This window comes from Solea solea, chromosome 1 (assembly GCF_958295425.1).
Source record: "Solea solea chromosome 1, fSolSol10.1, whole genome shotgun sequence".
Taxonomy (NCBI): domain Eukaryota; kingdom Metazoa; phylum Chordata; class Actinopteri; order Pleuronectiformes; family Soleidae; genus Solea; species Solea solea.
The window spans coordinates 13,464,500-13,490,442 of record NC_081134.1 but is presented as its reverse complement, the minus strand read 5'-3'; the positions used below and the strand labels follow the sequence as shown (position 1 = coordinate 13,490,442).

General features: G+C 42.4%; 2 protein-coding genes across 6 annotated transcripts; both read left to right on the top strand.

Moving 5' to 3' along the window:
* Window positions 1-1,420: 1,420 nt before the first annotated feature.
* On the top strand, window positions 1,421-4,932 carry aqp4 (aquaporin 4). Of its 2 annotated transcripts, none has more exons than XM_058642013.1 (5): window positions 1,421-1,529; window positions 2,096-2,513; window positions 2,602-2,760; window positions 3,533-3,613; window positions 4,443-4,932. In XM_058642013.1, the coding sequence occupies exons 1-5, from the start codon at window positions 1,438-1,440 to the stop codon at window positions 4,692-4,694; spliced, it is 1,002 nt and encodes a 333-aa protein (XP_058497996.1). In that variant the 5' UTR covers window positions 1,421-1,437; the 3' UTR covers window positions 4,695-4,932. The 2 variants fall into 2 exon arrangements, with proteins under 2 accessions (XP_058497996.1, XP_058498084.1); XM_058642101.1 differs by lacking the exon at window positions 1,421-1,529 and adding an exon at window positions 1,550-1,655.
* A 6,887-nt stretch (window positions 4,933-11,819) lies between these two features.
* On the top strand, window positions 11,820-25,333 carry kctd1 (potassium channel tetramerization domain containing 1). 4 transcript variants are annotated; one of them, XM_058641790.1, is made up of 5 exons: window positions 11,820-12,128; window positions 18,300-18,478; window positions 19,649-19,793; window positions 20,942-21,247; window positions 24,229-25,333. In XM_058641790.1, the coding sequence occupies exons 2-5, from the start codon at window positions 18,315-18,317 to the stop codon at window positions 24,388-24,390; spliced, it is 777 nt and encodes a 258-aa protein (XP_058497773.1). In that variant the 5' UTR covers window positions 11,820-12,128; window positions 18,300-18,314; the 3' UTR covers window positions 24,391-25,333. The 4 variants fall into 4 exon arrangements, with proteins under 4 accessions (XP_058497773.1, XP_058497772.1, XP_058497771.1 ...); XM_058641789.1 differs by having other exon boundaries at window positions 11,831-12,166; XM_058641788.1 differs by lacking the exon at window positions 11,820-12,128 and adding an exon at window positions 13,353-13,547.
* Window positions 25,334-25,943: the final 610 nt, after the last annotated feature.

Sequence of the window (25,943 nt, the reverse complement as noted above, 5' to 3'; positions counted from 1 at the left end):
CTTGTCCTCCTTCCATTTATTAACCTTGTTTTAATTCAATTACTGACTAATTGTTGGCTAATGGATTTTATTTATCACTTTTTATGCATAAGTAATACGGGGAAATCACTGCATCACCATGTCAGCACGCTTTATTTAGTATATTATCTCATCTATATCAGTTTATTATTCTTTGATGTCTGGCATGTGGCTTTCAATATTGTGTGTGGCAATTTCTGAATATTGAATATTCACTAACTTGGTGTGTAAGCCGTCTTAAGGCTGCATGCAAATAATACAGCATTAGCATTTAGACGTTTGATTTTCATAGATTTGATTTTTTTTCCATTTTACAGTAACTTACAAATAAGTTTGATCATTTCATTAATTACTGTAATCTTCAAAACATTTTAAAGTTGGGCATTTCTCTGCTTTGAATACAGATCATTTGCACGTTAACCACAAAAGCTGGGGAAAACATTTCTTCAGTGATTTCTGATGATCGTGAAAGTAACGTGGATACCGTGTCTTTTCATTTCCTTGCAGCTTGTTTGTTTCTGGAAGCTTATCATGGAAATGATGAAGAAAAGGCAACGTGTGCATGTAAGTGTGTTTGTGAGCAGATATGAAAGAATGTATGATTGTAACTCATCATCTAGAACTGATTCCATCGAGGTCTCAGCCTTTGTTGAGGTTAATGCTCAGATCCTACCTGAGACACAGTTACAAGAGTCTAAGCTTCTAAGGTGACTTTAGAAAATGGACAAAAGCAAAATAACACACAGAATAAAACATACAACAATGGCAATATGTTTCGATCATTCCAAGAACCTTTCCTCAAATAATGAAAGGTAAAAGTGCATATTATGTAGCATAATTTAATTCATAAGCTCCTGTGATTGTATATGAGTGTATTGCATCACTTTCTTTGATATAGATTAACAACCTGTAGCATCTCAAAGCTGCTGCAGCTGCAGCAGACTACTCTCTACTTTAATAATGCATTGTGTGAGAATTCAATTTGCACAGACATTGTAGCTGTTGAGTGGCACAGTGTCTCCCCCTTGAAAGTGATGTACAGTAGTCAATGATAATAAAAGTGACTTTCATTATTGATTGTACCAATTTCCCCCCACTGCGTTGTGTCTCCTGTGATATCACAATACCATTGCTACAAATTGTTTCTGTAAAGATACAGTTTGAACAAGGTATTGATAAAGCGGTAGTTTAACGTGCATCTTGTCTGTGAAATGTCAGCATTTCTGGGAATGCCGTGCTTCTGCAGCATGTTTGCAAATGTCTGATATGACTTAGGTGCTGAGGCTGACTGAGTGGCCGTGCTTGCTGCACTTTCTGCAACACTGTGTGCTCACCCAGCAGACCACGGCTCCTCCCCCTGAGCAAGCTGTTTAATTCCTGTGAGGTGATGACTGCTTAGTAACGTAATAAAGTTGCTGGATGCAATCCCGAGGCACAATGTGTGGATCATGTTCGTCTGACAGACCTGCTCTCTGCTCCACTCCTGCACTCCCACAGCCTGCTGCTCTTCTGTAAGTACTGCAGGTTCACAGCCGTCTCAGTTTTTACATGTGATGAAGGGAGAGTTGTCTCTCACCAGGACTTATGAATAAAAACACAGAGGGGACAGACAGAGGGAGAGCACGTTGTTGCAGTTGGTAAGTTCTAGCCCTGCAAACTAAAGGAAAAGAGAAGTACTCGCTGCAACTCTGGTGCCTTAGAGGTTTGCTTAATACAATTGTATGCTATTTAATTTTGATTGTCAACACACTTTTTTTTTTTATTATTAATGTGCAGTAAATTGCATGGATTTAAGTTAAAGTGACTGATTTTCCTTCATCCTGCTTAAAAGTTCAGTTAGTGACAGCACGTGAACCTTTGGATGATTTAAGTTGTGATAATTTGCCCTCATGCACAATGTTTAAAGAATGCTCTGTGTGGCATTTTGTAACGGAAAGTCATAAGTTTAAATCTCTGGTGGAGTTATAAATGTTGTGCCCACAGGCAGCCATCCTGATGGGGCTCGGTACTTTTTCACACACACATACCAGGAATACGTAAGTAGGCTAATCATTTTGCTCATTATTCTTTTTGCCAGGAGGTATCTGTCCTGGTGTAACTGTCAGAGCATAATGGTGGCGTTTAAAGGGATCTGGACCAAGGACTTCTGGAGGGCTGTATCTGGAGAGTACCTGGCCACTCTCATCTTTGTCCTTCTCAGTCTGGGCTCCACCGTCAACTGGGCCGCAGGAGAGAAGGAGCCTCCCCGCGCTGACCTGGTCCTTATCTCATTGTGCTTTGGCCTCAGCATTGCCACCATGGTGCAATGTTTTGGCCACATTAGTGGTGGACACATAAACCCTGCTGTCACTGCAGCTATGGTTGTGACCAGAAAGCTAAGTCTGGCAAAGGCGTTTTTCTATGTGGTGGCTCAGTGCCTGGGAGCCATTACAGGAGCTGGGATTCTCTACCTAGTCACACCTGCGGCTCTTAGAGGGTCCCTCGGCGTGACCACAGTAAGAATGTTCAACGAACCATGTCCATTTGCAATGTTGTCAAACTATTTCCCCCACTGTTTTCTAAGGCAAATCTCCCATTTCAAAGGTGAACATCCCAGTAGGATATGGCCTTCTTGTGGAGCTCCTTATCACATTTGAGCTGGTTTTCACTGTCTTCGCCACCTGTGACCCTAAACGCACAGACCTCGGGGGCTCTGCTGCCTTGGCCATCGGCTTTGCTGTGACAATTGGTCACTTATTTGCAGTAAGTACCTTAAATTACGATGGATAAGGGATTGATTTGTAATGGCAGTTGTCTGCAGCAGCAGCAGCAGCAGCAGCAGCAGCTCTGGACTTATTTTGGCATGATTGTGTTCTCATGACTACTGCTAGATTATATAAAAACAATGATGTATTTACATAACATCGAAATTCAAACCGTTCTATAAAAACTCCAACTGCAATTAAACCAGCCTTTCTTAGGAATCCTCCAAATCTATCTGCAGACTTCTGTACTCTCAACACAAAATAGTGAAATACTGAGATTAAATCACAGCATTGTTTAAAAATCAGCGCAGCCACATCAAAGTATTGTGGAACAAGATAAGTTCCAAGCACGCGCCTCTTTGGGACGCAGCAGTGATGCCTCTTGGAAAAACCACAGGTGCATCAAAGCGCCTATTCTTCGATGTGTGATATTGTTCACATCTTAGTAATTCACACCCACATGCACATCTTTATTGGAGGCTGCCATCGCATGGCAACCGGTCTCTGGGGGCGTTCCTGAACCTTGCAGAGCAAATGAATGCACAGGTAAATTGATGTTATGGTTTTGCACTGCTCTAGTGATTTCCCCTCTCACCGTTTTTAGCAAATGTATATGTACTGTACATACCACGTATTTCATCTTGTGTGAGATGGAAATGTCTCATCCTGATGAAACAGCATCGCTTAGCATACCTCACAAGGTATGTTTTATACAAAAGGATAACATTTGATGATTTACATCAACAGCAATGTTACTGTGTGTCTTCCAGATTCCTTACACAGGAGCCAGCATGAACCCTGCTCGCTCACTTGGCCCTGCGATTGTCACACTAAACTTTGAGAACCACTGGGTAAGAGATACTGTCCGAACAGGATAATCTTTCATTCAGGAGTGAGACTGGCCAAACATTTGCCTGACTCCACTTGTTCCACTTGTATATGAAGTATTATATGTAAGGGATTCATCCCGTCGTGCATCAGGTTACTGTTTCAAGTGTCATGGCACGCAACATAGAATGCTGATGTACATATTTTGCCGTCCTGATGGTGGAAAGCTCATACAACAGTAGGGTCAGTGAGACGTGCTGAAACCTGGTAAGGTCAAACGTTCAGTACCATTGCCAGAGCAGTAAAAAACAGGTGTGGACTTCAGAAGTAGTGGTAGCAGCAGCCACTGCAGCAGGAGTGGTAGCAGTAATGGTAATAGTAGTAGCAGTAGTTAAAGTAGAAGTAGTAGTAGTAGTAGTTTCTGCAGCAGCAGTGATAGTTGTTGAAGATGTAGTAGCAGCAGCATAAGTAGAAGTATGACAAGTTGTTGTAGTAGTAGCAGTAGTAGCAGTAATCACCACACTAATATCAGTAAATACACAGTAAACACCACAGAGGTGCCAGGGTTTAAATCCTCACTAAAACTGCTACACCGTCTGGGTTATACTTAGTACATGTCACTGTGGCTGGTATCATCTTCAAAAGTGTCCCTACGTGTTCAATTCTGCAGACTCTGGTCTACCTGCCTGTGATAAACATGTGACCCTCTTTTCCTTTTTTGACAGTCTTGGTGGTGATGTCAGTGAGCCACATTTCGTTTGCCAGAAGTAAATAACAAAGGGACAAGCAGAAATAACTCATGCCAGCTGACTTAAGTAAAGTATTTGTCTCTTTCTTGTCTGTTTATGATAGGTGTACTGGGTGGGACCTATTCTGGGGGGCATACTGGCTGCTGGCCTTTATGAGTACATGTACTGCCCTGACCCTGAGAAGAAGAACAACCGAAAACTGACCTTCCAGAAGGACCCGTCAGGGAAATACAGAGAGGTGGAGACGGAGGATATTACCATCAAGCCGGGCTCCATCCACACCATCGACCTGGAGAAGGCTGAGAAGAAGGATCCTTTCCACGACTCGGCGGGAGAGGTCCTCTCCTCTGTATGACTATCACGTGCACTGGAAATGGAGACCAATCTGTAGACCAGATTGACAATCAAACTTTGGATTATCTATCTCTCACCTCTCCCCTCCCCCTTCCGACGACTAAATCCTCATCACAGCAGAATACATTTTGGATCAATGAGACTTTACAGCAGTGCTGAATTACTCTCATCGCCATAAAGCTAATATAATGTTATGGCTCAATCCCATAGTGAACATCTACACTTCTCACAAGGCCCCCCGCCCCTCGTGGGGCCAACCCGAGTGACTTTGCAGCAGTGTTGGCCGCGGCATTCCAACAATAATACATCGTGCTAAAGAAATATTTCATGGGGCCAACCAATTAGGTAGGGTCATCGCGCTGTACTAGAGAAATGAAGAAGAAAATGCAGCCTTGTTATTTCTGGATTAGTGTCACATTTGGTCCATGTAATGTACATGTAACAACAGGTGAGATGTTCCATGTGATCATTAAGCACATTATAAGTCCTGGGCAATAGAAGACAGCTCTGACAAGCATTATTATCCGAGTTATACTACAGTGATCTCTATTTTCAGTGCATTAGTCGAGGCAGGAAGCGTCCAGTTCATCTTTATGGAGCCATTGTGTTTCTGTGAAGGTTCCTCTCCACTTTTTTTTTATGTTAGTCAAGTCTAATAACAGTTCACTTTTATTTCTGTTTTCATAAAACTGTGATACGTCGTCTCGTTGAGATTGTTTAGATCCAGATTTGGTTCTTGTCACATACTGCCTAATTCTGTATAAGTTGCTGCACTTCATACTCAAGAGATTAATTTATTGACCATAAAAATGACTGATTTGTCTTTGTGCCTCTGTGCTCGAACAGTATTTTTTAAATGATTCTGGCAAAATGTTCGTGCTTCACGATGCAAAGACATCTTCTTTTACTTCTTAGCATTTCTGGCATTGGGTAAAAGGATAGCCTCACAAAGAACGTTCACATTTTTATAAGAATTCTCATGGCCATTGTTACCAGGTTTATCAATTTAATCTCTCTTTTATGTCACAAAGAGCTAGACACTGGGTGGAGGAGGAGGAGTGGTCCAGATCAGTGATGGATTGGCTCATCTACCTTTTTAGATGATTCTCCCCATAGCCACGTAAATGTCTCTAATGGGTGTTCCCTGTGAGATAAGTCTTCATATATAGTCCCATAAAATCAGCAGCGAGTACAGGAGATGAGACCACTTTGTGATGTGAAAATAAAGGCGCTCTGTTATCTCTACTTTTTTTATTTCCTCCAATAAACAATCAACTACAACTCCAATCCGTTGCTGTAATGTTGTGGAAATTATCAGCCCCACTGCTCCTGCTGCATCAACTTGAAAACAATGTTTTCTCCCCACATGGATACGCTCCAGCATTTTTCAGTCTTGTCCATGCTACAACAGTACCACCTACTGGCTACAGTGTGAATCGCACACTGTGGAATAATCCCTCCCTTTGTATTTCTCCAGTGGAGGGCAGCCACGAGCCTTGGATGCACAGCTTACTCTGCAAACATAAGTCTAGTTTTATTCATGAGTCTGATTTGAAATTGATCCAGGCCATTAGCACAGGATTGTGTGGCCCTTTGAACACAGATCCAGTACTTAAGTCTGAGTTTTTTTAAAGCTTCGTATTCGTAGTATTTCGTCAGTTGTGACAGTGCGAGCGATTACCTTAATTGAGTTGTGTTTGCCACATTTTTCTGTATTAACCGGCTGCAGTTGAATATGGACAGCAGTGCACTGTCCTTTACCTGCAGACACACTGCCTGCATCCCTCAAGGCTTCAGTGGCTCGAGGCCGCAGCGCCAACTCAGCCCCCCTTAATCATCTTTATTACTCAAAGAAACGATTGCATAAATCTGATGTTTCATGCATTGACTATTTCCTCTTGGGACGGTGGGTGGGAAATAGGCTCACACTCAGATTTGATGTATTGGCCCCTGCTCATCCTTAGATTAAATCGAGAAAGACAGGTGAGGATGGCAGTCCCCACCGTATTGGAAATTTGGTTTTGTTATGAATTTCATATTGGTTAGAGAGGGACATTTGCTGAAACTCTTTGTGATGCATTTTCTGTCGTCTGTGCCGTTCATATATGAGCAGATGCTGTAAAGAATCAATCACACCCTGAGATGTAATCAGACAAATTGAGGCTGTGGTTGTTGACAAAACACAAAGGTGGACGAAGATACCTCAGCAAAAAAATGTAATGTAAAAAACTAATAAAAAGTGACAGCAACTAATCGACCAACACTCTCTCGACATCATGACTTACCAGCAAGATGAGCAGAAACCTATTCACGCAAAGCCTGTACGCGACATCATTTACATTCACATACATTGCAATTGCTACACAATGGCAAAATGATGGGGATGTTGTTACAAGCAGAACTTCATTAGCACATCATACAGATGCCAGCAAAGTGTATCTCAAAGTGCATCTCGTGCTTATCTAACCGAGAACAGATTCCTTGTGACTTCAAAATCCAGATTCCCAATTCCCCAGCACACAACAGAGGGGGGCAAAAAGATAAAACACACACCTTAAAGATCATTAGCAATTAATATTTGGGGATTCGTGGGGGAAAAACAGCGTTAAACACTTGTTTAATAATTCATATTATAAACAAGAAAGTCTCCCACTTCCTTAATAATTTAGACGTAAGCTAATGTTGATTTATTCAGGAAGGTCTCTGCCACCAGCACCGCCTGGAGTGCCCAAATTTGAATTAAAGTAGGACAGTAGCAGGCGAGTCTGTAATAACATTTGTATAATTTTATTATTGCTCTGGGCTCAGTTCATTTCCTCCTCCAGTAGCTGCGTGAAATTGTTTGATTCTGGAAACTGCCTTGAGTCTGCGGCTCTGGGGTTGGAGGGTGGTACAGGAACAGGAAGGCATGCGACACTCTCTCCCTCTGTCTGATGCTGTCAGACACACACACACACACACACATGCAGAGCGAGAGAGATAAATAACTTTATTATTCTGGGTTTTTGTAATACTGTTACACTGGCTCACTTAATAACTCAAGCTGTCTTGGGAATATGATTGATATTCTCACTCACCTTGTCACTTATGATAAATATTTTACCATATTTTTGTGAGGAGAAGAAAAAAAAACGCAGGGACTCATTCATTACATTACGAAATCATATACAGTGAATCTGAGAGTTTGTGTTTACGCCTCTTTCCAGGAGAGATTGCCGTTTCTCTCATATTCGGCAGAGAAAGTCACTTTCGCCGCCGTCCGTGTGAGGAGTCGTGTTTGTAAAGATCCGATGATGAGATTCCAGCTTTCTGGGACTTTACTACAACAAACTATTTCATTTAGCTTGGCCCAAGAGGAAGTATTTAAGTTCATAATCATTTGGACGGTTTGCGAAGCCATCCAGTCTTATCATGCGATGCTCCCCTACTATATTGTGATTTTGTTTACCAATGATAGGACTATCATTTCCAGAATGGTAATCTACAAAATTCTGATTACTCCAACACAAACAATGTTTGGAAGGTATTAGCTCATGTAACACACACCTGAGACCCCAGTGGCTTTGACACAGGAAGGGAGGGTGGGGAAGTTGTGATTGGTTTCCTCGGGGCTCTGCTTCCAACTTCCCACCCGCACACATTCCCTCACTCCTCCTCCCCCCCCCCCTTCAATTCCTTTATGCAGAGCAGCCCAAACTGCAGTTTGATGAAACACATTTGTTTTTCTTAACTCTTGCCTCGCCATCATGGCTAAATCTCCAAGGCCTGTCGGTGTAATGTGGCCCAAAAGCAATTGGGTTAATGAGAGGATATATGTGCAAGTGTGGGACTTGACCGGAGGAGCTGTTTTGGTCTGCTCGTGTTATTAGGGAAACCTTTATTATTGTTGCCCTCTAGTGGGAACCATATAATAGGATTACATTTTATTAGAGCCTCACAGCATTACCCAAGCAAACCAAACCCCCCCCCCCCCACCCACCACCCCCCTCTTGTCTCTCTTCCCCTCATAGTAGTGTCACTTCTCTGTCCGCTGGAGGTGGGACAGGTGCATTTGGGGCTGTAAGGAAAGCCAGAATTTGGGATTGCAAGTGATACGAGGGGATCAGGGATCCTCTTCTTTACTTAGAAGTGACTTGTCAGTGTAAAACTGGCTTTTTTTCAATCACTTCTGTAGAAAAAACCAGCAAACTGAGACTGCTTTCCCTGGCAGGAGAAACTCTAGAGTGCGCTCCATCTTAACCAGTGCACTAAATGTTGTTGCATACATATGCAATGAGTTTTGACATAATGCCACAGTTTACATACTGCTTGCGTATGTAAAATGACACCGAAGAAATACACTACTAGCGCACAGGTGTTTGTTTTACTCGCCCAACAAGGGCGCCCCTGTGTCGTACAATTAGCATTGTTAATGTGCAACCTTGAAGAGTTTAACTTATGACTTACTGTGATGCACTTGGATGATACTGAAGCAACAGACATTCTGCAAAGCAAAATTTTATTGTGCCAAAGATAATATTTGATGAACAGTTCTGGCCCAGAAACGGTGCAACCCTGCAGGGCAGATTGAGTCAGGCTGTAGAGCAGCTTCAGCACTTTCCCTTATTCATCCAACTCCCTTACATAACCACAGGCCATTAGAGGGGAGTGGCAAGTATAGAAGTTATTAATATGGTCTCAGGCGAAACCTAGACATCTCTCAGTCCATACTAAGTGGCAAGGACTAAGTATTTCAATGCAAATCAGTCAGTAGAGTACTATAACCAGGTTTATTTCCATGTGATTGTCTGAAGTAACAATGGAGGATTATATAAAAAACACAGCATTCCCTGCTTCAGTCAGTTTTGTGGACAAGAAATGTTTATCCTGTCAAACTTTGCACAGTCTGAGACGCCTTGTGGGCGCTCCTTCCCGTTTTCAGTCAGTATCCGACCTGTGCGCAGCCGTCTCACTTTACAAGCACAATGTCGCCGTATCCTCTGTCTAAAACGAACCACTTCCTGTGCAGTGCAGGAATGTCGCTGGGCAACACGAGATACACACACACACACACAGAGGAACTGAGCATTGTGCAAACTAATTTGTTTTAATCTGTGTATTGTACTATTGTACTGTCTGTGTAAAAGGTTATGCGTAGTTCTACAGTGAAATTGGACAGTTATACTTTATACAAACAGCAGCCACTTTTGCCGTAATAAACCGTAAAAACTGGATAAGAGTCAATATTATAAGAGACATAAAGACAGTAAACTGACTCGACCCATAATATTTGTTCTACCTTTTTTTAAACATAAGTCACCATAAGCTTGACTTGACAAAATAGTATAATAGTAGTAGTATGTTTCATGAATGATGAGAAAATGTTTCATTTGTACAGGGATTAATGTGTTATGTCTTCCTTTCAAAAGGCAACTTTGATTTCTGTGTTTTAAATTGTGATGCGGTTCGGTTTTCTTTTGTTTTTGTTTTTTTTTATCGTTCCAGCAAGCCACATCAATTTTTCCAGGGTTCTTCTCACCGTTCCCCATTTCTAATCCTCATGATGTCATTCAGACTAGGCAGTTTCTGTCCGGGGCATATGCAACATCTGCAACCAATCTGGATAATTTGTCCACCAAAATATGGCGCAGCCAGCCAGTGTTCGCCTCCTGTAGCTGCTGTGGCAGTTAGACCCGTACTACTCCTCCAATGCTGCTTTAGCACAAAGCACATGCTGGCAACAAGGACAACTCCAGAGTTCAGTTTCATGCGATGCATATTCTAAACACCGAAATGAGAAGATCACTTTAGGCTCCATTTGCATTTAAATATGAACAAAGTAGGGGATTTCAAGCCCTGGAGTGTTCTCTGCTCAGTTTGTCAGATTAATAGCATAAAAATGTGTGCATGTGTGCATGAGACTTACTGTATTTTGTGCCAATTTGCCCGTGGGGCAAATAACTTCATCTTAACACTGTAACCATGTGTTTGTTTTCCTGTGGGACATGCTGATCAAAAAGAGGAAAGTTTAATCATCCCTAGATCGGATGGGCAAAGGATAGCTGGCCCTTCCTCAAGAGCAACTGTCTACTAAAGATGCTTGGAGCAGGGAATTCTTTAGATGAGGAGAACTGGAAAATGTTTTTGTTTGTGAGCTTGCATTCATCAGTCCCTGGTCCCTTGGCGTGGCTTTCGTATTCCACTGTCGCTTGAACAAAACCAACTTGGATTGGGTTTTATCCCTGGATAAACATTTGAATGCTCAGCCTGTTTGTAAATATTTCTTTCAAATTGATGTTTCCTTTGTTCTCTTCCTGTGTGTGTTTTGTTCTGTTTTTTTTTTTTTGTTTTTTTGATGCTGGGTTACATTACAATAACATGACTCACTAACTGTTCAAAGTTGACGCTCTCAACAGTAGGGGGCGCAAGAGCAGAGATGTCCAAGAGTGTGGAGGTAACTGTTGAGACTATAAAGAAATAACTGTCAGTTTTATGTTCGCACGGGCACAAGAAAAATACAACTCGTGACTCAGAATGATGATGCACATTCACGTGAATGGATTTATTTTTTTTTGATGAACAAAAGTAGTGACTTTTGTACTGTCTGCATCCCCCAAGTAATACTAAAAGCCTCAATCTTTCTGAAATCATGCATGGTTGAACATTTGAAATGAGCTCGCACATCACCCTCAGGCACTGATTCAGACTTGATTGGGGCAAGGCGAGCTGAAGTGCTTATTTATACAGCTACGTCATTTGGAGGTGGTCCAAAGGGAGGAAAGAGACTGGAAAGATTACAAAGGGGGAAGAGAACAGAGTGAGGATTTCATTAACCACATTCCATTAATTTGAAAAGTTGATTCCAGGCTAATCAACAAGTTGTCTAATGCACATGCAGTGTGCGTGGCGTGTGTTAAAGACACTGTGGGTTAGAGGTTTGAGAGGCAGACAGGGGGGAGAGAAAAAAAAATCACAAAGCTCCACCAACAATCTATATAATTATCATCATCTGCTGCTTTTCCTCCCTGGGAAAGAAACACTCCATCCATTTGTAGAAATCGCCCGAGGGAACGTTACATCAAAACTAATCATAACGATTAAAATCAGCTTCTCTGCGAGAGGGAGGCAATAGGCAAGTTGGAGGCAGGGGGAGTGAGGGTGTTGTAAATGCAGAAAAAAAAAGAGAGATTTCTTTATTTGATTTTATAAAAACATAAACTCAACAAAGACTGAGGCAATGCTGCTGTGATCCATTTGCTCGCAGTTTTATTCTGGAGATGGGTTTAGACTGGGGCAGAGACATGAGCTAATTGTATCCTGATCTTTGCCTTGAGGGGTTTCGGAGCCCTGGAGCAAGTATTCTCTGTATTCTGTTCTGTCTACCTTAGCCAAGCTATTGCATTTCTCAGTGGTGTAGGAAGAGAAGCAGATCGTGGGCCAAATCGGAGAGAAAAAGGTGCATAAAAAGATACTTTATGCCGCTCTATGTTTCAGGTAAGCGGACATTTATTTGGTTTGCTATTATTTCCGTGGCTGGATGGACTGGGACATAGAGGCGCAGCAGCTTTTACGCATGTGCCAAGCGATTCGAGCGGTACAGTTCTTAAAAAATATTTAACCACTTCCTGGCAATTGTTCCTTAGTTAGTGTACGAATGTAAGCGCGTGAGTACAATAAAAGAGGCTCTGGTTATTTCTGGTCTCAGCGAACATCGGATTACACTGCAGTCTTGTCGAGAAAACACTCCACTTATCCACCGTGTGAATTCGCTCCTGGCGCCTTTCAGCTCCGAACACAGCAGCGTCTCCGTGTCGCTGTATAACTTGCTCCTAAGTTACTCGAACCTGCGTTTGTCGTTTTACACGTTTTCGCTCTCGTTTCTTGGTTGTCGGAATCGTTGTTTTGTCGTGAAACAGTTTTGCTTCCTGGCTGCCCTAGATCCTCTAATGAAAGACGCCATTGTGGAGTAATTTTGCCGCAGGCGTTTTTTTCTTATTTCTGTGTAGACACGATGTGGCTTTTTGACACGTCAATGCAGAATCTGTAAATCAGCCTTAAATTCAAGCCGCGGTCGTGTGAGGAATGTCACATTCATGGAGATGAGGACAAAATAAGGACAAATTCCATCCTCCCCCGTTCCTCTGTTGGCCGTGCGTAATTCACTCCAAGGTCCGGATGCGAATCGGCAAAATAGAGTTTGCCAAGTCACAATCTGGGTGTATTCCTCGCGCGAAAGAGTTTATTGTGTAGTTCAACACCTGCGCACTTCTCTTCATAAGTTTACACTTCTAAAAAATATGCATTACATCCTCAACAAAGCGAGCTGATCTGGACGATTCTCACTCCGGTGCCATTTCAAACTGTATTCGTTCAATGCGAGACGACTGACACACATCAGTGAAGTTTGGGTCACCTGTAATGAAGGCACTAATCAGTTTCCCCAGTTTCAGTGGGCGCATGATAAAGCAGTGAGACTGAGATTGTGTCTTCTCGGGACTGGTCGCTTGATGGCGCTGTAACAACAAAGCCACAGCGCCGTACAGTATGTACAGCATCTGGACATCTGTTCCCCATTAAAGTAACATTCAACAACCACACTGATGTGGTAGGAGACAAAATATTAATCAGCCAAAATCAGTGAGTCTACGTCACGTCAGCACGGCTGCAGCAGCAGAGGTGCTTGACTAAAACTGGAACTCCTTTGAGGTGAAATGCTGTTATCACGTTTCATATAGCCTTTCCTATTTATGGCCACTCCTGTGCCCTGGGACAGCTAGGTCTGTGCCAGTGAACATGCACCAGCGTCTCCAAAAGCCTGCGGCAAAGCGGCACTGATCACACTTCCCTATCTGTGATGTCACTGCTACCACAAAGAGTGAGTAGTCCTTCTTGTGATAAAACTTGGGAAATCATTCGAGTTTGGCAAGTGTATGTATGTGCTGCTCTGTTATCCCACCTGCTTGGACGTTAGTCCTGAAACGTTGCATTGATTTCCGTGAACGTATTCTAATGAGAGTGCACAAGTCCTTTTGCACTGTTGATCGTGTGGATCCTCAAACACAGACTGGATCGCCCCAAATCCAGAGACACTGGTTTATCCAGATACTGTAACAAGCAGGTCAGTGTAGTCTCTTTACACTGGTGACTTCTCTTTGCTTCTCAACAGCCTCTTCATCCTCTAGTGTTTTTTTTTTTTTTCCTTTTACAATCAAAGCACTGCTGCATTTTGTGCTCCCAAACGTTCAGAGCTTCTGCTCTTACTGAGGAAAATGCAGAGAGCTTTAATCTGTGACAAGTGAGTTTGACATGATGCAAGCCACAGGCAATGTTATCTCTATACTCATCAAAGTGCTACATACAGTGCAGCCATATTTTTTTTTTTTTACTCAAACAAAATGGCCTTCTTGCAAAAATGCAGAACTAGTGAACGTGAACTCTACAGAAATGTGAGGCGTTGTTCGTAAAACAGCTGTTATTGGTCACCTAATCTTGGTTCATGTTCATTTTTATTATACAAAGTTAAACATACCTAACTGGACCACAAGCCGGCCCAGGCATTGCTGTTATGACAGTGTCTCTGCCAGCTTTTTTTTTTTTTTTCTTCCCTTTCCAGTCTGCAGTGACTGAAGTTAACCCGAAGTTCTTATTTGTCTGTGTGTGGACATTTGAAACAAATGGCCGTGGGCACCAAAGCAGAGGCAGCCCATCCAGATTATGTAAATACCAGTCTGCCTGCCTCAAACTGAATGTTAATGCTCTGATCTGAAATGCTAATTGTGTCTTGTGAGATATGTCGAAACACTGAAGAGCTGCATTGTGGGATGGGAAATTTTGATGGTTAATTTGTTGTATATTCAAGCCCTTTGATACTCGCTTGCAAGTTTTTGGCGCACTGACAGTTGGTGTGATACTCAATTTTCCAACAAGAGGTTTTGTGTTTGTTACCGCCGTTCTTTTCCAGGAGTGGTCTTTCTGTGACCTCCCGATAATTGAAACGTCTCCGCAAGCTGAGACACATATGATTGGATACAAATTTCATTAAACTAGTCACAAGGAAGACTATATAAGGGCTGTGATAAATGAAAAATGGCAACAGGTAGGAAGATAAGAGCTAGTGTGTGGCTACATACGGAGCCCTACATCACTTACTGATGAACTCTGTGACATTTGAACTGTCTTTGAGAGCAGAGCGGAGAAAGAAGGCATAGAATGTTTCTAAAAATGGTCATAGTCCTCTAGTTTGGTACGCAAGTGAAGCCCAGGAGGTATAATGGAAGTAGCAGTTAGCCAGCAGGGAGAATTTGCCTACTTGTCACTTGATTTATAACATCAGTTATGGTCTCAATAGCTAGTTTTTGCAACTTCCTCAATAGAACATGACAGTCAGTTTTGGTAATTGTACTCCCAGTTGAATTAAAGTGGACAATAAACAGCACATAGGAATCAGTGTGATTGACACGGCGCCGCTCGAACAGTGAATCTCGAGGCTTATTTTGCAGCGGCGAGACTACGTTCCCTTTCTATACGCAGTCGGCGACGCAGCGCATAGGACCGTTGCTTCAAACAACTCAGAGTGATATTTCGATATAAGTGCACATTCCCACCACCTGTTACCCCACACCACCACCTCGCACCCACCCAGCCGCCCTGCTCTCTTTCACTCTCGTCCCTCTCCCTTGCAATTTTCCATAATGCCTCACAGATTTTACACTCAATCCACCTTTGCAATGACAAGGCTTTGAGGAAATCCAATTCCACCAAGCTGTTTTCAGAACTTACTCTCCACAGGCACACACACACACACACACACACACCATCTCCTCAAATTAGTCAGGGAACAAATTACCTGCATTCTGAGTGTGATCCCACGCACTTTGCCGGCTGCCTTACACAGGTCCCCTTTTGAAGAGCAGCCATGTGATTTCTCTCTCTTTTTGCCCTTCAGGCCCCTTTTGAGTTGAATTTTAAAACTATGTATGGCTGCTGCCTGCGCTTATCAGCGCGTGCACAAGCGGCATGCAAATCAGACCAGGATCACACACAACCACATTGGAGGCCTACACTCAAAGGCAAGCTTAATTGCTAATTGGGTAGCTAGGTGTGAAACTCACACTGCCAATGAGGCGCAGGGATGTGGATGTTTTAAGGCCAGTGGTTGAACTAATTAATTTTAATCTGAATGTTATGAGAATTTTGTGGATTGCCTGCATTCAAGAGAGTGCTGTGGCAGTACTTTTGACAGCAATTGGACATGTGGTCTGGTTTTATACACTGTGATTCATTAGTGTGGTGGCTTTGCTATGCGCACATGTGGTCATCAGGTGTCGTATAGTAAAGTAAAAAAAAACAAAAAAAAACGTCAATCTGAGGAAGTGGAGGAAAATACTTCAGGGTGCTTTTTTTGTGAGTGGAAAGATCACGATGAGTTCGGTTTCTCATGAATGAAGGTGGAAGGTAAATGGGGCATTATGTCCATGTCAGGTCAAGTCAGCTTCATTTATATAGCAAAGTTCACACAGAGGTAATATCACAGACATTAACAAACACATTACCAGACGTGAAAGACACAACTAAAAAGGTTCCTGCACGTAAATGCTCATCCCTTCTTTCTTTTTTTATTATATCAGAAAGTGCCAGCTACAAGGTTGAAAGAAAAGTTTAAAGTTTACTTTTGAAAATAGATACCTGATTTTCACCTGAGTGTCTCTGATGACATGATAGCGATCATGTCAGATATATCAGCTTTTGAGCACGCACTTTAACTCATGGTTGTGCACAGAAAGACCCCAGGTGGCGCTAAAGCCACCTGCCTTCCCCTTTTTGCTAATTTACTTGTCAAAATGTATATTTTATTGTTTTATGTGACCCATAGCATCACCTCTCAGTCAAAAGTGTGTAATATTCATTTGAGTTGCAATTTCTGTACTATCTTATTTTCATACATTATTCATAATTTTGGAGATTTGTGTAAGTACATTGTTATTTAAACAAACACATGTTTAAGTAAGTACAAGATTTGCCACTGTAATGTAATTATTTTTTCAATGAATCATAACGGGGTGCCCTTGTAGTCATTTGAGCCCCTGAAATGTCTGTGCACGCCAGTGGTAATACGTTCAGTCCTTTACTGTACCGACAGCCAGTGAAGTGCTTTGAGTACTGGTTTGGTGTGCTGTATCCAGATGTTTGAGTGGGTTAGTGTCGTCCTTTTCTTTTCCACGGACTGCACTCTAGACTCTGCGGGACTGTTGCTGTGGTGAATGATGAAGCCGAGTTTGTCAACTGCCGCTGAATCACTGCTCCAAAAAGGCAAAGGTCAGCTGCGGCAGGTCCAGATGTGCGCACTGACCCGACCCCCATGCGCAACCGAGACCATGACATTATGTTAAGCAGCGTTTGGTTTGTTCTGAAAATGCGGCGCACACATAGGCTACCTGCCACTGAAAGAGCGACAGCCCAGAAGAGCCGCGGGCGCTACAATGCTAATGTTGTCGGGGGCTTTGACTTCTCCCAGCCATTTCTGCAAAGACGCCGCTCCGTGTGACAACAGCCGCGGCTCCCGCTCTTCCCCCGGTGCTCTCGCTCTGCGCCTCCCCACATTTGGCAGGTGTGTTCGGAGGAGAAGAAGAAGGAAGAGAAGAAAAAAAGAAAGAAAGAAAAATAATAATAACAAGAAGCCAAACCGCGTCACACATCCGCTCACCTTAAAGTCTGCGCGCTAATGGACGAGACGGATATCATGGACTTAACGCATCAGAAAGCGAGGAAGCGACCGCGTCCAATCAGTTCTGCGGATGAGTCCGTGCACGCGTCCCTCAAACGGCTTCCCATCCGCGCGGCGGACAACAGGGAGCCCACGCTGATGTTCGCCGTCAGAGCCGGGGAGCCTATTCCCGCTGCGTCTCTCAAGCAAAATGATCATTCGCTGACTTCGTCTCCAACCGCAATGATGCCGACGCAGGTAAAAGCGTCAAGTCCGATTTAGAGTCTCTGGAGAAGGAAAGAGAAACAAACTGAAAATCTGTTTAACACTTTTTTTTTTTTGCTGCTGTGCATTATATTGATTTCAACGTGTGAATAGATTTCCCTGCTGCCCTTAAATGCAGAGTGCATCTTTTTAAAAGTCATTTCATCATTCTTCCCCCCCATGTTTGCACCTGAATCCTCAGTGAAAGAGACGATGCATCGTTTTCTCTCTTTTCACTCAAACTTTTGGCACTTGAAGTCGTTCTCCTCTGAAATAGTCTCCTAATGGTGTTTGTAGGTTAACAGGAGACAGTTTCTCCAAAATCCTATTACAGTATTCAAATCAAGGAGTCATTAATGCTCATTTCATGTGCAATTTCTGATCCAAATTAATTTGGCTGAGGAGATTATGGCCCTCAGGAGTGTGCTCTGTGGCAACATTCAGGTCAAGGTCAGGCTGCTCTAACTTTGCAGAGGAAATTCTTCCATTTTACCCTCCACACAGTGGAGTGTCACACGTATACATATTGAGATGTTTATGGCAAAATATTCAAAGTTCATTTGCAGCAGTAATAATTAAAAAAAAAAAGATGCTTTTTTTTCCATCAATCAAACTTGCACATGTCTTAATACTTTTATTCCCTTGTGTGTTTTGGAACAGGATAATCGCTCCAGCATGTCCAGGCCCATGATCACACGGTCACCAGTGTCTCCATTGAGTAACCAGGGCATCCCCACACCTGCACAGCTCACCAAGTCCAACGCCCCTGTGCACATCGATGTGGGTGGACACATGTACACCAGTAGTCTGGCCACCTTAACTAAATTCCCAGAGTCCCGGTGAGTCTGCTCTACCGTGCTTGTGTGCTTTTAGCGTGTCTAGGAGCTCAAGTTTTCACGTTTCCACCACTACTGATTGTGAGTGTGTTATGTCGTGCTTGTAATAGAAAACAACACCGTGAAATGAAATTCACTGTGTTTTACAGGGAGTTAAGTTTAGTCAAGGAAATGTTTTGTCACTATCCTGGTTTAGGTTCAACGTGACATCAAACAGGCAAATGTTACATCTCGTTAGTTCTTTGATCAAATATTTGCTCCACGTATCTTCCTCATAATTTGCCGTAGGATTTATCAGGTAGAGTGTAAAGCCCACAGTTCTTTTTGAGCAGTAAACAAATTGTAGGAGCTTCAAGTGCAGAAAACAGCATTCAGACAAAAGCAAATTGGTTATTCTGACAGATGTCACGTCAGCAGTAAAGGGCCACAGGGCATGGGGCCATCTGGAGGCTGGGAGGCTGCACTGTCGCTCCAAGCGCAGGCCTGAGGGCGACTGGCTCCCTGCCTGGGGCAACCGACTACCAGCTGGGCCTGACCTCTCCAGACCAACTCTGCTCTTAATCTTCTCTTCTCCTTTTCTTTCCGTCTGTCTGTGATTATTCTCCTTCTGTCTTTCTTTGGATCACCCCTTTCTTCTTGGTTTATTCTTGTATGAGTCTTGGTAATGTTTGTACGTCTGCGTGAAAGCGTGAAAAAGAATTGAAATGGCAGCACGACCAGGCGCAAAAGACTGCGGTTATTTATTAAAAACAATCATGTTTCATTTCATTTGTGACAGTTAAGACGCAAAAATGACAAGTCGTTTATTATGAATTATGAATCACATCCCAACCACAGTACCCGTTAAAATAATCACAATACGATTATTTTGATAGTTACATTGTGCAATCGCGCAGCTCTGGTGTGATACATATATCAGAGCTTGGTAAACCTGTCACACATGCTTTACACATTCTTATAAATTATTGAGTCTCCACTCTCTCTTTTTCATTATCCTGCACTTCCATTGTACTCAGGGTGCAGGAAACCGACTCATCAGCCGCAGCGTGATACACTCGCAATTATGTTTTCATTAACTTTTGTTAACGTTGATATTTTCCCCCTCTCCTTCCTTCCCTGCCACCGCCCTCCGTCTCTGCCTAACCCTCCGCTCCCTCCTGTCTGTGTGGGTAGAATCGGTCGTCTCTTTGATGGCACAGAGCCTATAGTCCTGGACAGCCTGAAGCAGCACTACTTCATTGACAGGGATGGACACATGTTCCGCTACATCCTCAACTTCCTCAGGACGTCCAAGCTGCTCATCCCAGACGACTTCAAAGTGAGTGGATGTCCATCCGAGAAACTGTGAATTCCCATTAGCCAGTCAGCACTCCTACAACTCAACACACACACACAATGCATGCTACGGCCACACGCGGCGCTTTCCTCCGTGAATTGCTGAATATACGATCGTTTTCACTTTCAAACAATCACGAGACGCAGTTCGACGTCCTCTGGCCCGAGTGTTCCTTAAGATACTTGGAGGAAGAAACACGCTTTAAACAAGGTCGAGTAAATAAATGCTGCAGCTTGAGGAAGCACGGTCCTTCACCGCTCTTATGTTCTCGTCCAGGGTGAGCCTCACTGTATGTGACACATCAAGCATTCCTTCTTTTTTTACTTTTTTTTATTTTTTTTTACATTTAGCCAGTAATTACTTAGCTTGCCCCGGGAGAAAACAAATAACCACATTATCTGATGGACTGCCCACAGTGTGACTCAATCAGTGGAAAGTATGTCAGCTAAAATAAGCAAAGACAAAAGACAGGCTCAAGTTCAGGCTAAGGCCACTTTCACATTGGGTAGACTTTGACAGGAGCATGAGAAATGGTGAACTTGTGTGATTTTAGGCCCTGCAGTCCTGCGGGTAAAGGATTTCCTCCTCTACCCACACGCTACCCTGTGTTACATGTCACGCCGAATCTCATCCTCTCAGTGTTTTTTTTTCTTTTTTTTTTTTAATTTTGTCTTAATGGTGTCTTGGCATAGGGTCTATAGTTCATTCATGTAGGACAGTGGTTTCAACATTCTCTGCTATTTCTTTTTATTCAACCATGACAGAACTTATTAAGTTCTCCTTTTTATGGTATAGTAAGATTTACTGTAAGCTGGATTTAGCTAGAAGCTCAGTGCAGCCTATCTTGATATGCCGGGAATGTAAGTTTAAAGGAGTTTCTGAGCTTTGTTTTTACAAAGAAATGCATTTGAGTCTTGAATTGTACTTTATTATATGATACCCATCATACTAATATAAGCCATTTTTGACTCTAGATTAATTAAACTAAAGACAATAAGCCACCAACAAGTGTGAAACCTGTTTTTGATCAAACATTTTGGTATTAACGTACTAATGTTACTGTAGATGACCAACTACAGTTCCTTCATATGGTCACAAAGTCACACACAGTGCTCCTCTGTCTCCTTCAGGATTACAGTCTGCTGTATGAGGAGGCCCGGTACTTCCAGCTGCAGCCCATGCTCGCAGAGCTGGAGCGCTGGCGCCAGGACCAGGAGCTGAGCCGAGTGTCTCGCCCCTGCGAGTGTTTGGTGGTGCGCGTCGCGCCCGACCTGGGCGAGAGGATCACGCTCAGCGGAGACAAGGCCCTGATCGAAGACGTCTTCCCAGAGATCGGCGACGTCATGTGCAACTCCGTCAACGCCGGCTGGAACCATGACTCCACACACGTCATCCGCTTCCCACTCAACGGATACTGCCACCTCAACTCTGTCCAGGTAATAATAAGTTAGTTATGGCTGTTATTTACAGTGAGGTGTTTTTTCTTTAATAAGTATAAAAGTGCAAGGGGTAGATATATATAAGTAAAAATAATTACAAAGTTGTAAAGATAACGATAGAAAAATTGCACCTTTTTTTTAATCTAATCAAATCATGTGAACAGCCTAGCAGAAAATAAGGTCTTTGATCATCAAAGCATCAGTTTAGCCAACCATCATTATACAAGTCTACCACCATCTGTGCTTCTCTGTGGTCTGACTGGAATAATGATTTGTATTTTGTCGGTCAGATACTGTAGGGGTTTTTTTTCTCCTCATGTTTCCCATTGCTCATAACAGATTTCATTCCACACAATTACAGGATCATGTGCATCTGTAGACATCATGAAATTCTTAATACAAACTGTAAACTGCAGCTCCTACATTCAAGACATTGCACTTGACCATGATGTAGTTATAATATTTCAAAAAACATGTTCAGCCCTGGTGAGTCGTACAACATTGATGAGCAAACTCGGGGGGGAAAACTGGCCGCCAGTCAGAGGGAGTAAGGAAATTCAGGATGCAGTGATGAGCTTGTTGGATTCAAATGCTCTCATCACCGAATCAAAGTTAGAAACTTTATTTTGCCATTGTTGTCTTGAATACCTTATAAGGTATTGGGAAAGTTTTTACAGGTAAGTTGTAAGGGAGCAAAGCAGTAACTCGACTTTCATTATTTAAGCGTGGAAAGGATTTTATATTACCCCGTTTAAGGCATCAGCTTCAAGGGCAAAACCATATTTGTAAATCTACGAGAAAACTTGTAAATTCCGTACAAAGGGTGAAATTCAGGACAGACGCGGGTTCTCTCAGGGTACTCCAGCTTCATCCCAATGTCCAAAAACATGTAAATTTGGGGATTAGGGGAGAATGTGAGAGTGAATGGTTTGTTTCTGTGTGTTGGCCCTGCAATGGACTGACAACAAGTCATGGGTGTACCCCGCCTTAAACCCCCCACGACCCTCATGTTTAGGATAGAGCAGTAGAAATTTAATGAGTGAGTGAGTGAAATTCAACTTCAATATTCAGCATGCATTTGGCAATACTAAATTTCTCTAATTATATATTGATTTTTCCACTGATTCATTGATGTAAAATCCTCTAATAGGCATGAATAAGTGATAGGTCGAGGGGGTGTTTAAAAATATATCACATGGATCTGGACTGTGTCTCCATCTGAGGAAACCAAATCTCCATCTTCTTCCCAAAACACACACAAACAAACAAACCCTTCTCTGAAGTATGTGAGTCGTGGAGAGCGAGCAAGAGAGTGAGCATGCTCCCTGGCAGGTTGTCCCCAGGCAGGGCCCATAATCCTGTTTGGTTATTAAAGCACGCCGGCGGTGGATGCTGTATCTGCGGCTAATGGAGGCAGGGCGGGGGGTTGAGAGAAGGCAGGGGTGCATAGAAAGCTGCCAGCAGTAGGGGGACCTTTGTAGTTTTGGCGGAGGCTTGGGCCTGGGGGCTGGGGGAGAGAAATGGGGAGAGGGGATTTTGCGGCCCACACTGAGCCAAGTGGCAGAGAGAGAAAGCCTCACTGCTCCCTGGGGCCTATTCGATGGAATGTGATCCTACAGCCCCCCTGGACACGTCTGTAGATGTCTGCAAGGCTGCAAGATCAGAAACAGCTACACAGCGAGAGAGACAGACAGACAGAGAGAGAGAGAGAGAGAGAGTGGGACATGTAGCCTAGAAAATAATGTAATAAGAGGCTCTTAGTTTTGCCGAAGTCCCATCCAAATTCCCATCACATGCCGTATGTTGCTGCACCTTAGCCCCGAAGCTGTTTCCAGTGCTAGACTCAGTCATTAGTATAAAAGTGGAGAAGAGTGCGGTCAGTCTATGATCGTCAGTTTTGCAGTAATTAACAAAAGGTCGTATGTTGACTTGTAGAGCTCCACGACTGACCATCAAAGTAAGAGGAACTTTAAAAGTGTATTCCGATACAGTTACTTATTACCTGTTCAACAATGTAGTTAACAAAATAATCCAAGTACCACAATATTAAAGTAATCTAACTTGAGTATGTTCTGTTACTTTTGGTTTACCCTCAATACAACTGCAAATAGGGACAAGAGAAAAGAAATATCAATAAGATCACTTTTACAACAGAACAATGTGACCTTTGAAAATTAAGTGGGGAACCAAAAATGTGTGCTTCAGTGTTCAGTGTATTTTTTAAGAAAAGCGTGCTTTTCATTAAACAAATTCAGCCAGTAGCCTTCAGATATCCAGTGAAAGGGCACTACGCGTGACTTTAACACCAACTTTACAAAGCAAAAATAAAATCTGCCTCTTTACAAGGCAAATGGGAAAGGCTCCGGAATCCATGCCAATGATATACAATTTTTACTAAATGTAACGGTAATCTGATCACGTTTTTTCTCTTGTAACTATACCGGAATACAGTTAACTTGTTTTTGTATCCTAATTACGTTACGCCGTTCCATGTATTCTGTTACTCTCCAAACCTGAATAACTGAGGAGCAGATGTACCTCATTCTCCCATGGTCAAAAACATCCTTTATTCCTGAGTTTTAAACAGGTTTTTCACCAGTCAGAACTAGTTTAATAGGCATTCACTCCCGAGTCAAGTTGTTTACAAGCTTTGGCTCCAATTGGCATTAGCATGGCTGTTAGCATAGCCATTAGCAAACCATTCTTTTTACCACTTGGGACAACGCTCAGTAGATTTTATTTCATGAATTTAAACAAACCACAGAGTGATTAAAAGAGTACCCAAAGTATAATATTTAAATTAGTATGGTGTTGTTGTTTTCTTCCTCCAACTTTGTTTTTGTTTCACCACAGGACAGACTGGCTACACCCCCTAATTTTAATGTGAAAGGAGCTAAAGAGTGCTAACGATGCTTTATTCCCTTCTATGCCGTGTCACTCTGACATTCTCCTCCGTCTCTGAATTCCACCTTTTTCAGGTTCTAGAGCGTCTCCAGCAACGCGGCTTCGAGATCGCCGGCTCCTGTGGCGGAGGCGTAGACTCGTCCCAATTCAGTGAGTACGTTCTGAGGAGGGAACTGAGGAGGACGGTTCAGCGGGGACCAAATTCACACAGGATAAAGCAAGAACAGCTGGACTAGAATACTACTACTCCCAAGCAGTAGGGGGTGCTATACTTTTCTGTGGCAGCCATAAAGCTCGACGCTGCAGGGCTCTGTGGACTCTGTTTTTTTGTTGTTTTTTTTTTTCATTTCCTTGTTGATGTTTTTGTTTCCTTAAACTGAGAAACATCTAGAGAATAAAAAAGAGAGATTTTTTTTTTGCCATAAGAAGATACAAGACATTTGATAAGTTTGAGATTGCGAGGACATTTGTGATTGTCTAGCCCCCCCCATAAACCAATTTAAAAAAGGATTTATATACGCTGGATCCCCAAAACAAAGTTTGTTTTAAAACTTGGAACCTACATTAGGTTGAATATGATTTCTATTATACCCATATAAATAAAAAGAAAGGCTATTATCTCTTAAGTAGTTTGTTGCATAGTCACCAGTGACTTGATTTTGTTATCTCACTGGCAAATTGGCTGTTTGAGAGTGTGTGGTTATCCCTCGCCGTAAAAATAAAAGGTCACTAATGTGTTGCTTACAGTACAGAATGTCTCAGTTGTCATAAACACTTTAAAGAAAGCATCCTCTTTCACAATTAACATGATGATGAATATTGTGATACAAATGAAGTGTTTTTTTTGTTTTATTTTTTTTAACTGTAATAGAAGTTTATTGGATTATACCATACAATATAGTTGACATTAGTATCATCAAAATTTAGCATTAATTGCCATTTATATGCAGCAAAGAAAATCATTTAGTAAATTATTATGTTACACCATTTGCCTCTTCGGGGAGTATGAACTACTAACTCCATGGGAATTATTTAATTGGATCATGATGCCCCTCTGAGTTATGGCCTGTAAATTGTTTCATTGTATATGTGTTTGTGTTTTTTACATTGAATCTTTTTAAAGCAAATTGTTGCCTCAGACATGACTGAACTGATTAAAAGCTTATTGTACTACCCACACCAAGATCACTTTTGTTTGTAGCACATATTGATATGGAGTTGGATTTAAAGTATGTCTAAGATGACTGACCCAGCTACACTCCCTAGATTTGAGTGAAGAGGAAGAGGGGCAAAAAAAAGAAGAGAGAAATAAATCTCAATCTCAGCTGTCATGGTGTCTGTTCGCTGTTTTTTTACATTGCTGTAGGGACTACTTTCACATTCGCTATGTCTGACCTGTGCTAAATTTGAACCACAGTGGCAAGATAATAGTGTATTCCTTGAACTTTTTTCTGAAATCTCTTTGTGGCATCCTGAATTGGTTTAATGGCAAAATATTTTACATTGTTTGAGTTCTCTACAACCAAGAGGTAAAGATAACTTTACCAAGGCAATATTGTACCTTGGCGGATTTATTCTGGGGCATCAGAGGTGACTTGGGGGCATTCTTTACTTAGTTTTATTGAATAAAGACGACTTCTCCGCGCAAGTCCTGTCAGTTGCGTCTTCATATCCCTGCAGGGTCAAAATCTAAAGTGAAATCCCACATGGAGCTCTGTCGTCTTCATCGCTTTCGGCAGAATCTCCACTTACTTTGGCTATCTGCGGTTTATGCTATACGTCTCCCTTT

What these genes read in the sequence shown, in the direction of transcription:
- kctd1 (XM_058641787.1), top strand. Translation starts at nt 17,394, where the DNA reads ATGGACGAGACGGATATCATGGACTTAACGCATCAGAAAGCGAGGAAG. An exon ending in CCGCAATGATGCCGACGCAG is followed by an intron (nt 17,634 to 18,299) that starts GTAAAAGCGTCA and finishes GTTTTGGAACAG; the next exon opens with GATAATCGCTCCAGCATGTC. An exon ending in ACTAAATTCCCAGAGTCCCG is followed by an intron (nt 18,479 to 19,648) that starts GTGAGTCTGCTC and finishes CTGTGTGGGTAG; the next exon opens with AATCGGTCGTCTCTTTGATG.
- aqp4 (XM_058642013.1), top strand. Translation starts at nt 1,438, where the DNA reads ATGCAATCCCGAGGCACAATGTGTGGATCATGTTCGTCTGACAGACCT. An exon ending in CCACAGCCTGCTGCTCTTCT is followed by an intron (nt 1,530 to 2,095) that starts GTAAGTACTGCA and finishes TCTTTTTGCCAG; the next exon opens with GAGGTATCTGTCCTGGTGTA. An exon ending in TAAACTTTGAGAACCACTGG is followed by an intron (nt 3,614 to 4,442) that starts GTAAGAGATACT and finishes TGTTTATGATAG; the next exon opens with GTGTACTGGGTGGGACCTAT.